Below are 13,836 nucleotides of genomic sequence, written 5' to 3'. Positions count from 1 at the left end.
TATTGAAAAATATTTCCGAACATTCTTCATACCCACTATTTCATACCACCCTAATTTATCATATCCGCTATTTCATTTCGCCCTTTCAAACTATACTTTGTATAAATTAGATTAAATTTTTTTAATCTGATACAAGCTTAATTTTCATGCAATTAAAACCATTTTATTTATTATTTAATTTTATCAAAATTTTATCTTTTAAAAAACTATTTGAGATAAATATTTTTATTAGTATTGATTTTTTTTTCTTATAATTATTCTTTGAATCTATTGGCATATGTTTCCCGGCCAATGTTTCCAGGTCGATGTTTAACTAGTTATATGTTATATTTATTGTATTTTAGATTTTTTTTAGCCAATGTAAACTATAGATCTACTTTAATTATACATTTAGCATCATTTTCCAGTGCTACAGCAAAGTTTACATTTCGGCGGCGCCGTGAGTACTTCATTTTGCAAATTTACTTACCATGTGCGGTAATTGTGGCTGTAACCTGGGTATCATTTTGGATTATACCAACTGCAATTCCTGCGCGTTGTGGTATCTTAGTGACATCTTTGCTGACGTTGATCACAATGCTTAGCATTACTAACGCAAGCATGCCTAAAGTTGGGTATATAAAAGCATTGGACTTGTATTTGTTTGCGTCACTTATCTTTGTTTTTTTAGCTTTGATTGAATATATTATAGTTCTCAACACTTCGCATAAAAAGAAGAGAAAAAGCACTTATAAAGAAGTATTTTTTTTTTATAATTTTTCTATTATTTTTATTACTTTATAAAATGATAGTTCAATATTAATTAAAATCGATATTAAATTCAAGATTAGGTTTTCAGATATTTAAAAAAATTATTGCTTAATATTATAAATACTGATATAATATTTATCTACTAAAGTAAGTTATATAACTAGAATAATATGTACTATTGAGTAAGTATATATATATATATATATATATATATATATATATATATATATATATATATATATATATATATATATATATATATATATATATATATAAACATATATAATATATATATATTAGTGTGGCCCTAAAAACAACTTTTTTGAAAAAAATCTGCTCCCACCCCTTTAATGTGATCTATATAATACGAAAACACTAGGTTTGAATTTTTTTCGAAAAAAACATATTTATAGAGGTCCCCCAAGACCCTTTAATATTCAACGGTTCCCTAATATTTTCAAAAAAAAATTTCTCAAAAATAGGTCAACCTGGTACTCAAATGAAGCGCAATTATATAAAAACTTTAAAAATAATATTCATTTTGAAAAATAAATTTAAACATTAAATTTATTTATCACAATTATCATGAAAAATTCACTTATTTCATTTTTTGCTAAAAACAAGATTTTTACGCAGTAAAACCTAAAATAACTATATTATTGAATGTTATTTTTGAAATTTTTATATAATTTCGCTTCATTTGAGTACCAGGTTGACCTATTTTCGAGAAACTTTTTTTTTTTAAATATTAGGGACCCGTTAAATATTAAAGGGTTTTGGGGGACCTCTAAAAATATTTTTTATTCAACAAAATTTTAAACCTAGTGTTTTTGTATTATATAGAACACATTTAAAAGGTGGGAGCAGATCTTTTTCAAAAAAATTGTTTTTAGGGACACCCTTATATATATATATATATATATATATATATATATATATATATATATATATATATATATATATATATATATATATATATATATATATATATATATATATATATATATATATATATATATATATATATATATATATATATATATATTCGGGCCCTGCGAATAAGCATTTTTAGTTTCGAATTGAATCTCAAACCGAATCGGATCGAATCACGAATCGAATCAGCAATATGAGGAAATACAAATTTAAGCATCTTTTATCAAAAAAAAATTCTTTTTAAAATTTTTTTTTGCCGCATTATTTTTTTAGCGGTTATTTGGAAGCAGTATTATTACTATTACTTTACTCTGGCTGAGGTAAATAAAAATATTTTGACAGCATCCTAGCGTTGGATATCTGACAACATCTGATATAAGACAACAACACTTACAAAATAAATAGCTTTTCGAAAAAATTGAATCATTTGTTTTGAATCGAATCGAAGCGACACATGATATAGCTGTAGGCTGCGGCTGCGTTTATATCATTGACTGATACGGCTACGGCTTTACATTAATTTTATATTACAATAATGAGATTTAGTCCATCTAAAAAATAAATTTAAAAAATAAATTCCAATAAAATTTAAATTAATTTAAATAGTCAATTCAAATTTAAGTTAAATGAGAATATATAAACTGAGGATTTATATTAGGCAAGGACTCTTTTAATCAAAAGGAATTTTTTCTAGATTTAAAACTAAAAAAAAAGTTTGCGTAACAAAATATTTGCTAATTAAAAGTTCTAAACTAAAATTAACATTCAAAGTTTTAAAATTAAAAAATGTAATAGTTATAATTTTATATAGTTTTTTTTTTTGTTGCTTTGCTTTATTTAAAAAATTTTTGAAATATTTTAAAACTTTTTTGTTTTTTTGTTAATGAATATATAAAAGTAGTTTAGCTTGTTTTGTTTTTTTTTCAATTAAATTGTTTTGAAATTCAATCAATAGAGTTAAAATAATATCTAAAAACTATAATTAATATCTAAAAGCTATAAATAATATCTAAAAACTATAAATAATATCTAAAAACTATAAAATAATATCTAAAAACTATATGTGTAAAAAAATAAATTATACTTCGATAAAATCTATTATTACATAACAGTAATAGTAATAGTAATATATTTAAATAAGTCCTCGTAGATAAAATGACAAATAATTAAAAACCAAACAAACAAAATTATACAAAAATTTATGGTTTGTGAAATATAAACTTTAAGTAAAAAAAAAAAAAAGCAATTGTTGTTCATAGCAAGTAAGTTGATATCAAAATTGGGAAAAGGGAAAAAAGATTGCTTTCATTTAATTCAAGTTTACATCTATGACAAATAGTATCTAAAAAGCCAATATTTGTAGCTGCTAAAGCACGAATTAATTAATAAACGTGTAGCTCATCTTCAGTAAAAGATGTACTGTTTGCAGCTGGAGAAAAAAAATACTTGTCAATTCTATTCTTAAATGCGTTAACTGACGGAACCTTTTTGCATGCTGACGGCAAGTTATTCCAATCATTGACAATACGATTTGTAAAAAAATTGTGACGAGCATTATTATATGTGAATTTACGCATTAGGACATTGGAAGATGATCTGCGAATTGGTGGATTATGCCAATTGATACTCTCAAAACCGTTTTCTAGCTTAAACTGTTGGATTAAGTCGCCACGTCTCCTGCGAGTTTCCAAAGTAATAAAATTGAGCCTACGACACCTTTCAGCGTAAGGTAATCCTATTAAATCATGAGGTACTTTTGTTGCTTTGCGCTGAATTTTTTCGATTTCTTTGATGTCACCTTTTAAGTGAGGACACCATACCGGAATAGCGAATTCCAGGTGCGGCCTAACATACGTAGTGTATAACTTACTCCAAACTTCCATATCTCTTGATCTAAATGTCTTTTTTAATAGGCCAAGTATCATACTCGCTTTACGTGTTGCAACCTGTATGTGTTGATTCCATTTTAGATCATTAGATATGAAGATACCCAGGTCCCTCTCAATATCCGTTGCCTCAAGAGTAAGTGATGCATTTCCATCATTCAATACGTATTCATGATTACTATTTCCATAACCAAGGTGCATAACTTTACATTTTTGAACATTTAACTCCATCAGCCATTTCTTTGACCATTCTGTGACAATGTTTAAATCATTTTGTAGGATCAGGCAATCAGCATCGTGAAACTCAGGTCTTATTTCTTGTAACAGTTTAGTATCGTCAGCATAGATTTTATGAACTGATTTTAACTTATCCGTTAAGTCATTTACATAAATGATAAATAATGTTGGACCAAGTACAGACCCTTGAGGAACTCCGCTTAGAACATCGGTCCAGTCGCTAGAGTGTTCACCTAAAACAGTTCGCTGTTTTCTACTAATCAAAAATGACTCAATCCATTTTAGAACATTGCCATTAATCCCATATGCTTTCAATTTATGAAGTAGTTTACGGTGAGAAACTTTATCAAACGCTTTCGCGAAGTCCAAAAATGCAATATCGACAAAATTTCTTTTACTTAACGCTTTCGTGATGTAGTCGACACTCTCCAATAAGTTAGATGTGCATCCTTTTTTGGACATAAATCCATGTTGATTATGTGAGATGCTGCTCGTTTTTTCAAGATATTTAGTTATCTGTTCCCTGATAATCTTTTTCATTACTTTGCATGGAGCTGATGTGATAGACACTGGTCTGTAATTAGCGGCATCAAGACGACTGCCTTTTTTAAACAACGGTGTGACGTGTGACTGTTTCCAAGCTGTAGGTGTTGAGCCTTCGGACAGTGCTTTATTGTAAAGTAAAGTAAGAGGGTAAGTCATTTGAGCTGCGCATTCTTTAAGTACCTTTGGACTAATGTTATCAGCACCAATAGATTTATTCGGGTTCAAACCTTTCAAATAAGCTAGCTAATAATAACGTATATTTAAAAATAAACTCGCTTTTTTTTTAACTTTTATTTATAATATAAAATTATTTTATAAAAGTAAATTACTTTTACTTGTAAATAAAAATTGGATTGGAATCTATAAAAGTAAATAATTAGTTTACTTTCTCATTTAAGACTTTCGTAAGTAAAAAAAGAACAAGTTTGCATTTGAGAAAGTATGACCATCCTTAGTTTCTAACGCAACACAAAAAAAAAAAAAAAAAAAAAGTTACATATGTGGTGTTGATATTCTAAGGTCTCAAATTTTTAAATAATTTCAAGTACATGTACATTATTTAAATGTGTTGTTATTTTATTAATAACATTTTATTAAACGTGTTTAACTTTTTAACAATAACTAACTTCAAAAAACTTGATTCAGGGAAATTTATTTATTGGTTCGCAACTGAAGTCAGATTACAAATTTTCGGTCGATTTTTCCAAAAACATCCGAGAAAAAGCAGATTTGATCAATGATTTCATTGACTATTCTAAAGATGCTACATTACTTTACCAGCAGTTGCACACAAAAAAAATAAGCCAAAACGAAAGACCAGAAAAAATCCACATTAAATGCGAGAGCCAAAAGTTGCTCAATGAAAAGCTGAAGATAAAATTCAAAAACCGAAACTCAACATTTTTTTTAGAAAACGAGATTGTCGAAGTTGAAATTGCTCCAAAAGACGAAAATATTTCGCTTTCTGCAATTGATTACTTTGCTCGCGTTTTTTTCCCTGTTTTATTCATTAGTTTTAATGTATTTTACTGGTGGTTCTACTATCGAAATTGAAAGCCGTAGTTCTTTATTTTTAATGTCGCAATAAACACAAGGCGTACTTAACACGTTTTAATGGACTTGAGGCGTATTTAACACGTTTTGTCATTATTGGGTAATTTATTTATACAATAAAAAATATTCAACATATTTAAAAAGCACGTGAAATAGCACATAATCTATGGCTGGAACAAAAAGAATCTGATCAGAGATTTTGCGTATTTGTATATTGAAATGCATAAAAATATTTTTTAATTTTTTCTGTTATACACAAAAGAAAAATGTTGTTATTATACTTTTTTATACTTTACAATTTATACTTTGAAATTTTCAAAATAAATTTATTTAGTAAAATCTTGTTTTTAAAAATGTTTACTTTTTCATCCGAACAATATTTTTCTTACAACGTTTATGTTTCATTAAAAATATGTCGACCATTATCCCACCATCTCTTCATAATTATATATCCCGGAAATCTAGTGGAAATTTACAATGAAATACTAAACAAACTATAGCTATGGTTATATATGTTGTAATCACATTTGCTGAAATTAAAACACGATTAAACCTAACATGTTCAACCGTGCATATTGATTTTAAAATTAGTAATGTTTTCACATTATCTATTTCCTTAATGAGATGAGTTGCTTTTTTAACTAAATGTTAATACTATAAAGATTTTCAAGCATAGTGCAAATTTTAAACACTTGTATTTTCACAATCAATACTAATGCTAAAGTGAAGAGTTGCTAACACGTGTTCCTCTGCTAAACAAAAGAAAAATAGCATAAATATACTATTTATTTCAATATTTGTATATAATATTGATTTCAATAAATTTCAATTCCTATTAAACAATGCTGAGAACGTCCCACAAAACCAAAAGTAATACCTTTTTGGGTTGTTGCCTGATTTTTTTGATTTTGGCTATTTTTGGTAATGACATGGTCAAGCCAGTTAAACTTGCGGTGCAAAGATAAATGTTTTACGTAGGTGTCTTAGATTTGTTTGGCTTAGGAGTTTGACTCCTCTAAAACTTTGCGTGGTATTCAAACACTGAGATTAGAGATCTCTTCCATAAAGTGCATGCAGTCTTTTATAATGCCAAGAACACAGCTAAGTTCACTTGCCAAGGAGTGCGTGAAAATCTCAGATCACTTTTGGCAGCTGCTTTAAAAGCCCCAAGCTTTGGCTGCTAAGTAACCAGATTGAAACTTTTAGAGCAGGCAGCCCCGCACATGATGTTTAAATTCAATATTTGCAATATGCGGAAGTTACGGTGCAGAAATTTAAACTTACCTGATATAAAAATAAGAGGAAAAAGCAAGAATGTAAGCTTTTATAACAGCTTTTTAGTACTTTTTATAATGGCGAGGATTACGGTTTTAATGTTTAAGAAAGATATTTTTGAGGTTTAAAAAAGATTACTGAATTACTTTGTTTCTGTGTGAATGTGTGTGTGATAGAGGGAAGAGAAAGAGAGCAATCTAACTAAATTTTGTATTAACTATTGCAAAAGCTAAGCAATAAAACATTTGAAAGAAAAAGTTGCTATAGCAACTTTTTCTTTCAAGTATTAACTAAATACTAAGTATTGCAGCATAATATTCATTTACAAGTATACTTTTAAATGAACATTATGCTGCAATACTTAGTTCTTATGTTGCTCAGACATTCAGATGTTTCTGTCTAAAAATAAAACAATTATACACAGTTTTATATTTTATTGATGATACCCAAAGAATATAAAAACTGATCAGATACATTGTACACTTTCTTTATTTTAAATAAACTATTTTATCTAACACAAAAAATAATTTAAAATACCACATAAGTTAACTAAAATTTAATAGATAAACTTTGTGAAACTTCATGATTAAAAAATGTTATAATAAAATGTTTTATATTGTTTTCTAATATTTTTAAGCGTAACTATGTGTTTTAGACATTACAGGAAGATCCATCCCAGATATAGCAACAGTGTTCTATAAAAGAATGGATCTGAGATTTATAAACATAAAAAATAGAATCCGGAGTAAAAAAGTGGCCAGCACGATAAAGAGATGCGACCTGTGCAGGTATTAACTTTGAAATGGATTTGATATGTGGTTTTCAAGAAAGATCGGAAGTAAGGATTAATCCTAGAAGATGAAGGGTAGATTACTGATTGAGTACATTACTGTTCATAAATATAGGAAGATCTAGTTTATGATAACGATAACGTTATCTAAATTATGTTAACGATAACTAGATTGCGATAACAATTGGCTGAAAGAAATTGGGTTTTATCTAAATTAAAAAATTACTAAAACAACTAAAAAATTTATTAAAAATTCAAATTTCACCAGCTGCTATGAGCCACATGCTGTAGCAGAAATGAGATCTTTTTCAAGCTTAAATGCCCCCTCCAAACAAACCGGAAAGTGTTGACTTCTTATCAAGACAAGAATAAATGGTAGTATTATCAGCGAACAATGCCACTTTAGATATGAGAATATCTTGAAGATGGTAATGCAAATTAAAAAGAGTATAAGGCCAAGAGTAGAACCTTGAGGAACCCCTGAAGTTACAGGATATGAAGAAGAGTGCTGTCCATCAAAGACAACTTTTATACTACGATTGGAAATTGCAACAGCACAATTAGAGGAAAACCATGGATAAGAGTGAGGCTTGATTTGGAATCGTTGAGGGGAAATAAAAGATTCCCTGCCTTAATCCAAAAAAGTTACATTAAAAGTACATTTGTCATCAGGAAGACATTAAATTTCTACCCAAGGGCCATCATGAAGAAAATCTTGGAAAGAGTCCCAGTCAGCTTTAAAGTAGTTGTAAGAGGTGCGATAACAGGCGGATTCCGATGCTGTAGAAGAATGAGATAATATATTTAGGGAGATCAAACCGTGATCGGAAGCATCTAAGGGTAAATGTGGAGAGACTGAGCACTGACTAGGATCAGAAACAAGACATCTGACTAGGATCAGAAACAAGTCGATTAGAGAGTGTAAATGATTCGGATTGTCTGGAAAGTGATTTGGAAAGTTGACTATTTGAGTTAGAGATTAAGAAAGGCAAAAGTTGTGGGTCTTAACACCTGCAGAGTTACTAACACTAGAGCCAAGCCATTCAGTGTGATGAGCATTGAAGTCACCAACAACAACAATATTGGCTAATGGATAAAGAGAGAGGGCTTGGTTAATTTGATCAGAAATAACATCGAAAAGAGTGCTTTTTTGAGACGAAGGAGAGCGATATAAAAAAAGAAGAAAGACGATAGAGTGAAGTGGTGCTAAACGAAAGCACAGGAAGATAACCATCAACGACTAAGATCACAAGATGATACAGCCGAACTCAAATTAGTCTCACAAAGAGTAAGAGGGTCTGGTGAACTTTGCAAGAGATAAGACTCAACAGAAAAAAAGTTACTTTGAAGACCACGAATATTAGTGGTTTAGATAACTTGTTGATGACGATGTTTTTTGTGTGTTATAGTTTTGATACTTTAGTCACTTTTAAATTTGATTAAAAAACTTAACTCAAAGCATAGATAGTACTCAGTACACTATTTAATAGCTTAAGCAATTACCTCATTACTATTAATAAACCCTTTGCCGTAACAAAAGGCTCTAAATGTGGCCTCGACAATGCACACAAAAAATACTAACATCCATGCGCTGCATGTCATTATGATTACTCTGATCTTTTACTGCTGTTGATAGAAACAGCCTGTCTGAGAGCTACCACAGAGTTTGGGAAACCTGACTACCATCCGGCCTAAGAACCATAAAACTTAGTTTTAGAACTGTACCCTCATTACGAGAAAATAAAATGACTTGCTTAGTCATAAAAACAGAGACAGAGGCAAATCCCATGCATCAAGTCAGAAGGTTCCAGCATTCAACACCCTAAACTGGAAACAATGTATTATAAGTACATCTGCGCCAGCCTAATAGATGAAGAAGGGGTGCTAGGCTGGTCAACAGATAAAATCTGTTTCTCTAGCTTTTATTCAACCAAGAGCCCCAAGGCAAGGGGTATTTTAAATTGGAGTTGACTTCTCCAAGCTTTTGCTTAAAAAAGTTGATCCTACAAGGCAGCAGGACATGAAGCAGGTTGTACTGGGTTACAGTTTACCAGTAGCAGGATAATCTGGCCTGAAAATATAAATATGTATATATATATATATATATATATATATATATATATATATATATATATATATATATATATATATATATATATATATATATATATATATATATATATATATATATATATATATATCTTCAGGTCAGATTATTTAACAAGTTTGAAAAAGAATAATGTACAAAAACTATAAAACATAAAAACCATCGTCATCACCAAGTTCTCTAAACCTATCATTCACTAATATTCGTGGTCTTCGAAGTAACTTTTCTTCTGTTGAGTCTTATCTCTTGCAAAGTTCACCAGACCTACTTGCTCTCTGTGAGACTAATTTGAGTTCAGCTGTCTCATCTTATTAGTGTTTATGGTTATCTTCCTTTGATTCGTAAAGACTCCAATAAACAAATGCTTGGCCTGGGCGTTTATATTTGTAAGAATACATCCATTTGTCGGGAAACTAGGTTTGAATCCACAGACTATTCTTTCATGTGCTTTTATTTAGCATCACTTCGCTCTATTGACTTTGTCTTTGGTTTTTTTATTTCGCTCTCCTTCATCTCAAGACTGCACTCATTTTAATTTTATTTTTGATCATATGGACCAAGCCTTCTCTCTTTATGCATCAGCTAATATTGTTGTTGTTGGTAACTTTAATGCTCATCACACTGAATGGCTTGGTAGTGATTCTGCAGGCATTAAAGCCCAAAAATTTTGCCTTTCTCAATCTCTAACTCAAATAGTCAACTTTCCAACTCGCTTTTCAGACAACCCGAATTATTTACCTTCTCTACTCGACTTATGTCTTGTTTCTAATCCTAGTCAGTGCTCAGTTTCTCCACATTTACCCTTAGGTACTTCTGATCACAGTTAGAGCTCTGTAAAACTAATATCTCATTCTTCTTCATCATCTGAATTTGTCTATCATTGTACCTCTTACAGCTACCTTAAAGCTAACTGGGATTCTTTCCATGGTTTTCTTCGTGATGGCCCTTGGGTAGAAATCTTTTGTCTTCTTGTCAACAAATGCACATCTTACATAACTTCGTGGATTCAGGCTGGCATGGAATCTTTTGTTCCCTCTCAACGATTCCCGGTCAAGCCTCACTCTCCTCCATGGTTTTCCTTACATTGTGCTGCGATTGCCAATCGAAACCGTTACTTCCATATCTATCAGCAAAACAATTATCCAGAAAACAGACGTCTGTTTATTACTGCTAGAAACCATTGTAAAAAGGTTTTGTCTAACGCTAAAGCCTGCTATTCTCAGGTCATGAAATCTCGTATTTCATCACAAAAATTAGGCTCTCGTGACTTCTGGAGAATCTTTAATAGTATCAATAATTAGGGAAAATCTGTTATTCTACCTCTCTTGTATGGTTCAGACTTTGTCACCTCACTTAAAAACAAAGCTGAATTGTTTGCTAAGAACTTTTTATCAATATCTTCTTTTGATTCCACTAGTTGTTTTGCCTGATATAGCCAACAAACGGATTGATCGATTGCTTGACATTCGTATCACTCCAGCTTCTGTATCTAAAATGATTTCTGTATATCTTTCAGCTTCTGTATCTAAAATGCTGAGAATCTTCTACAGCTTGTGGCCCGGATAACATACTTATTATAGTCTTGCAGAAGTGTTCTCCGGAGCTGTCGTCTATATTTTCAAAACTATTCAACAAGTGCTTATCAGAGTCTTATTTTCCAGCCTGCTGGAAAGCGGTATCTGTTATCCCTATTTTCAAAAATTCTGGAGAGCGATCTGATTCGTCTAACTACCGTCTCATTAGTCTTCTTCCTATCATAAGCAAGATTTTTGAATCTTTAATTAACAAACACTTAATTTCTCATCTTGAGTCTAATAACTTACTTTCTGATCATCAATATGGATTTTGATCTTCTCGTTCTACAGCTGATTTGCTGACAGTAATAACCGATAGGTTTTATTGTGCATTAGATAAAGGTGGAGAGGTTAAGGCCATCGCTCTTGACATTTCAAAAGCTTTTGATAAAGTTTGGCATGCTGGTCTTCTCCATAAGCTTTCTTCTTATGGTGAATTTGGCAACATCTTTAAGATTATTGAATCCTTCCTTTCCAATTGTAGTATAAAAGTTGTCCTCAATGGACAACACTCTTCTTCTTATTCTGTAACTTCAGGGGTTCCTCTAGGTTCAATCCTTGGCCCTATATTCTTTTTAATTTACATTAACAATCTTCCAGATGTTCTCGCATCTAAGGTGCTATTAATGGCTGACGATACTACCATTTATTCTTGTCGTGATAAGAAGCCAACACTCTCTGTTGCATCTCTTTATCGAGCTCGACACTTTCTTACTTTTGAATCTATATCTCAATAAATCTCGAATCCGACCTTGTATGGAATACTGTTGCCATATCTGGGGCGGATCTTCAAATGATGGCCTTTCTCTTTTAGAAAAGGTGCAAAAACGTATTGTAAACATAGTTGGACCTGCTCTTGCTGCCAACCTCCAACCATATTTACATCGTCGTAATGTTGCTTCTCTTTCACTTTTCTACAAATACTATAATGGGCACTGCTCTAAAGAGCTAGCGTCTCTTGTGCAACCTACTAAAACTCATTCTCGTGTTACTCGTCATTCAATTAAGTCTCATCCTTTTTCTGTGTCTCAGTTCTTTTCCTCGAACAACAGCTATATATATATATATATATATATATATATATATATATATATATATATATATATATATATATATATATATATATATATATATATATATATATATATATATATATATATATATATATATATATATATATATATATATGTATATAAATGCGATTCTGTGCATAAGGAACGATGACGTATTATTAAAATGCGAGTGGATGAAATTATCGGAACTTTTAAGAGGTGTAGGGTTTTTTGATCAAGGAAAAGATCACCTACTTTATTAACTGAGGGCAAAGATTGCGACATTGAACTAATGTTACCAGTATTTTGTTTATTCTTTGGCAAGTGCGTTTTGAGTTTAATTTGAACTTTTTAAGTAAATCGGTTGTTGTATTTTCCTCAGGCGTTTAAATAATCTTGCACAATTTTTGTAAATGTTTTGACTCAGTTATTTTTGATTATAAATATTTAATATCAAGCTTTTGTTTACCTATAGAAGATTTTAGAATACCTTAAGTAATCCATGGCGATTTCATTTTTTATGTTTGTAATTTTTTTCTAAAAGTAAATTACACAAATTAAACATATTAAATACAACATAAATGAATTAAATAAAAAAAAGTAAAATTCTACTTTGAGGATAGGGCTGTAAATCCTGGCTCGTGTTCGTGAACGGCTCGACAAGAGCTCGTTCATGTTCGGCTCGAATGGTAAACGAGCCGGGCTTGAACAAAAAATTAGGCTCGTTTATTAAACGAGCCGAGCTTGAACATCATAGGCTCGTTCATATAGGCTCGATTAAAGCTCGAATATATATACATATATATATATATATATATATATATATATATATATATATATATATATATATATATATATATATATATATATATATATATATATATATATATATATTTATCCAATGCAATGAGAGCAAGACTTACATTTGTGAAAATTTAATTTGAACTATTAGAGTGCGGTGTTTAATAGGAATTATTATGTTTGTGAGAGTTTACATTATGTTTGAACTTTGAACATTAAGTTTGAACATTGAACTATTAGTTTTAACTTATATTTTGAACTATTAGATTTGTGGGATCTTATTTCATTATGTTGTTTATTTGCATGTTTAATGGACTGTAGGATTGTTTATGTTGTTTGTTGATTTGGACTTGCATTATTTACAAACGAGCCTTTAACGAACAATTTTTTTTTACTAAACGAGCTTTAAACTAACAGGTTACAATAATTATTTCGAGTTTTAAACCAGTCGAGCTCGAGCAACATGTAAAACAAGCCGAGCCCAAACAATACTAATCCTTAACGAGCCGAGCTCGAACAAAGAATCTCATGTTCGAAACGAGCTCAAGCCGAGCCTGAACACTCTTAATATGTAAACGAGCCAAGTCGAGCCCTGGCAAGCTTGGCTCAATTTACAGGCCTATTTGAGGAAACTGATGTCATAAACTTCATAAAAATTTTGAAAAAGGATTAGTATATTAAGTTAATGTCTTCAGAAAAGTCAATTCCCGATAAATTAGAGATTCCAGTTTTTTGTCGTAAAAAAATTAATTTAAAATTTTTTTTTTTCCCATTACATAATATTTTCATATAAATAATATTAATGCGAAAAATGTTTAAAGCATCCAACGGC

The 13,836-nt window shown here is 30.3% G+C and overlaps 1 protein-coding gene across 1 annotated transcript in view; it reads left to right on the top strand.

Annotated features, from left to right (window-relative positions):
• LOC105846133 (gamma-aminobutyric acid receptor subunit rho-3) overlaps positions 1–5,744 on the top strand; it is a 49,918-nt gene extending 44,174 nt beyond the window's left edge. The window contains exons 7-8 of the mRNA XM_065804142.1: positions 395–738; positions 4,998–5,744. Of these exons, the coding sequence (XP_065660214.1) occupies positions 395–738; positions 4,998–5,405 (752 nt within the window). The 3' untranslated portion in view covers positions 5,406–5,744. The remainder of the gene's footprint in view (positions 1–394; positions 739–4,997) is intronic.
• The last annotated feature ends 8,092 nt before the right edge of the window (positions 5,745–13,836 follow it).

The sequence above is a fragment of the Hydra vulgaris genome, chromosome 08 (assembly GCF_038396675.1).
Source record: "Hydra vulgaris chromosome 08, alternate assembly HydraT2T_AEP".
NCBI lineage: Eukaryota > Metazoa > Cnidaria > Hydrozoa > Anthoathecata > Hydridae > Hydra > Hydra vulgaris.
This window is presented reverse-complemented; position numbering and strand designations above follow the sequence as displayed.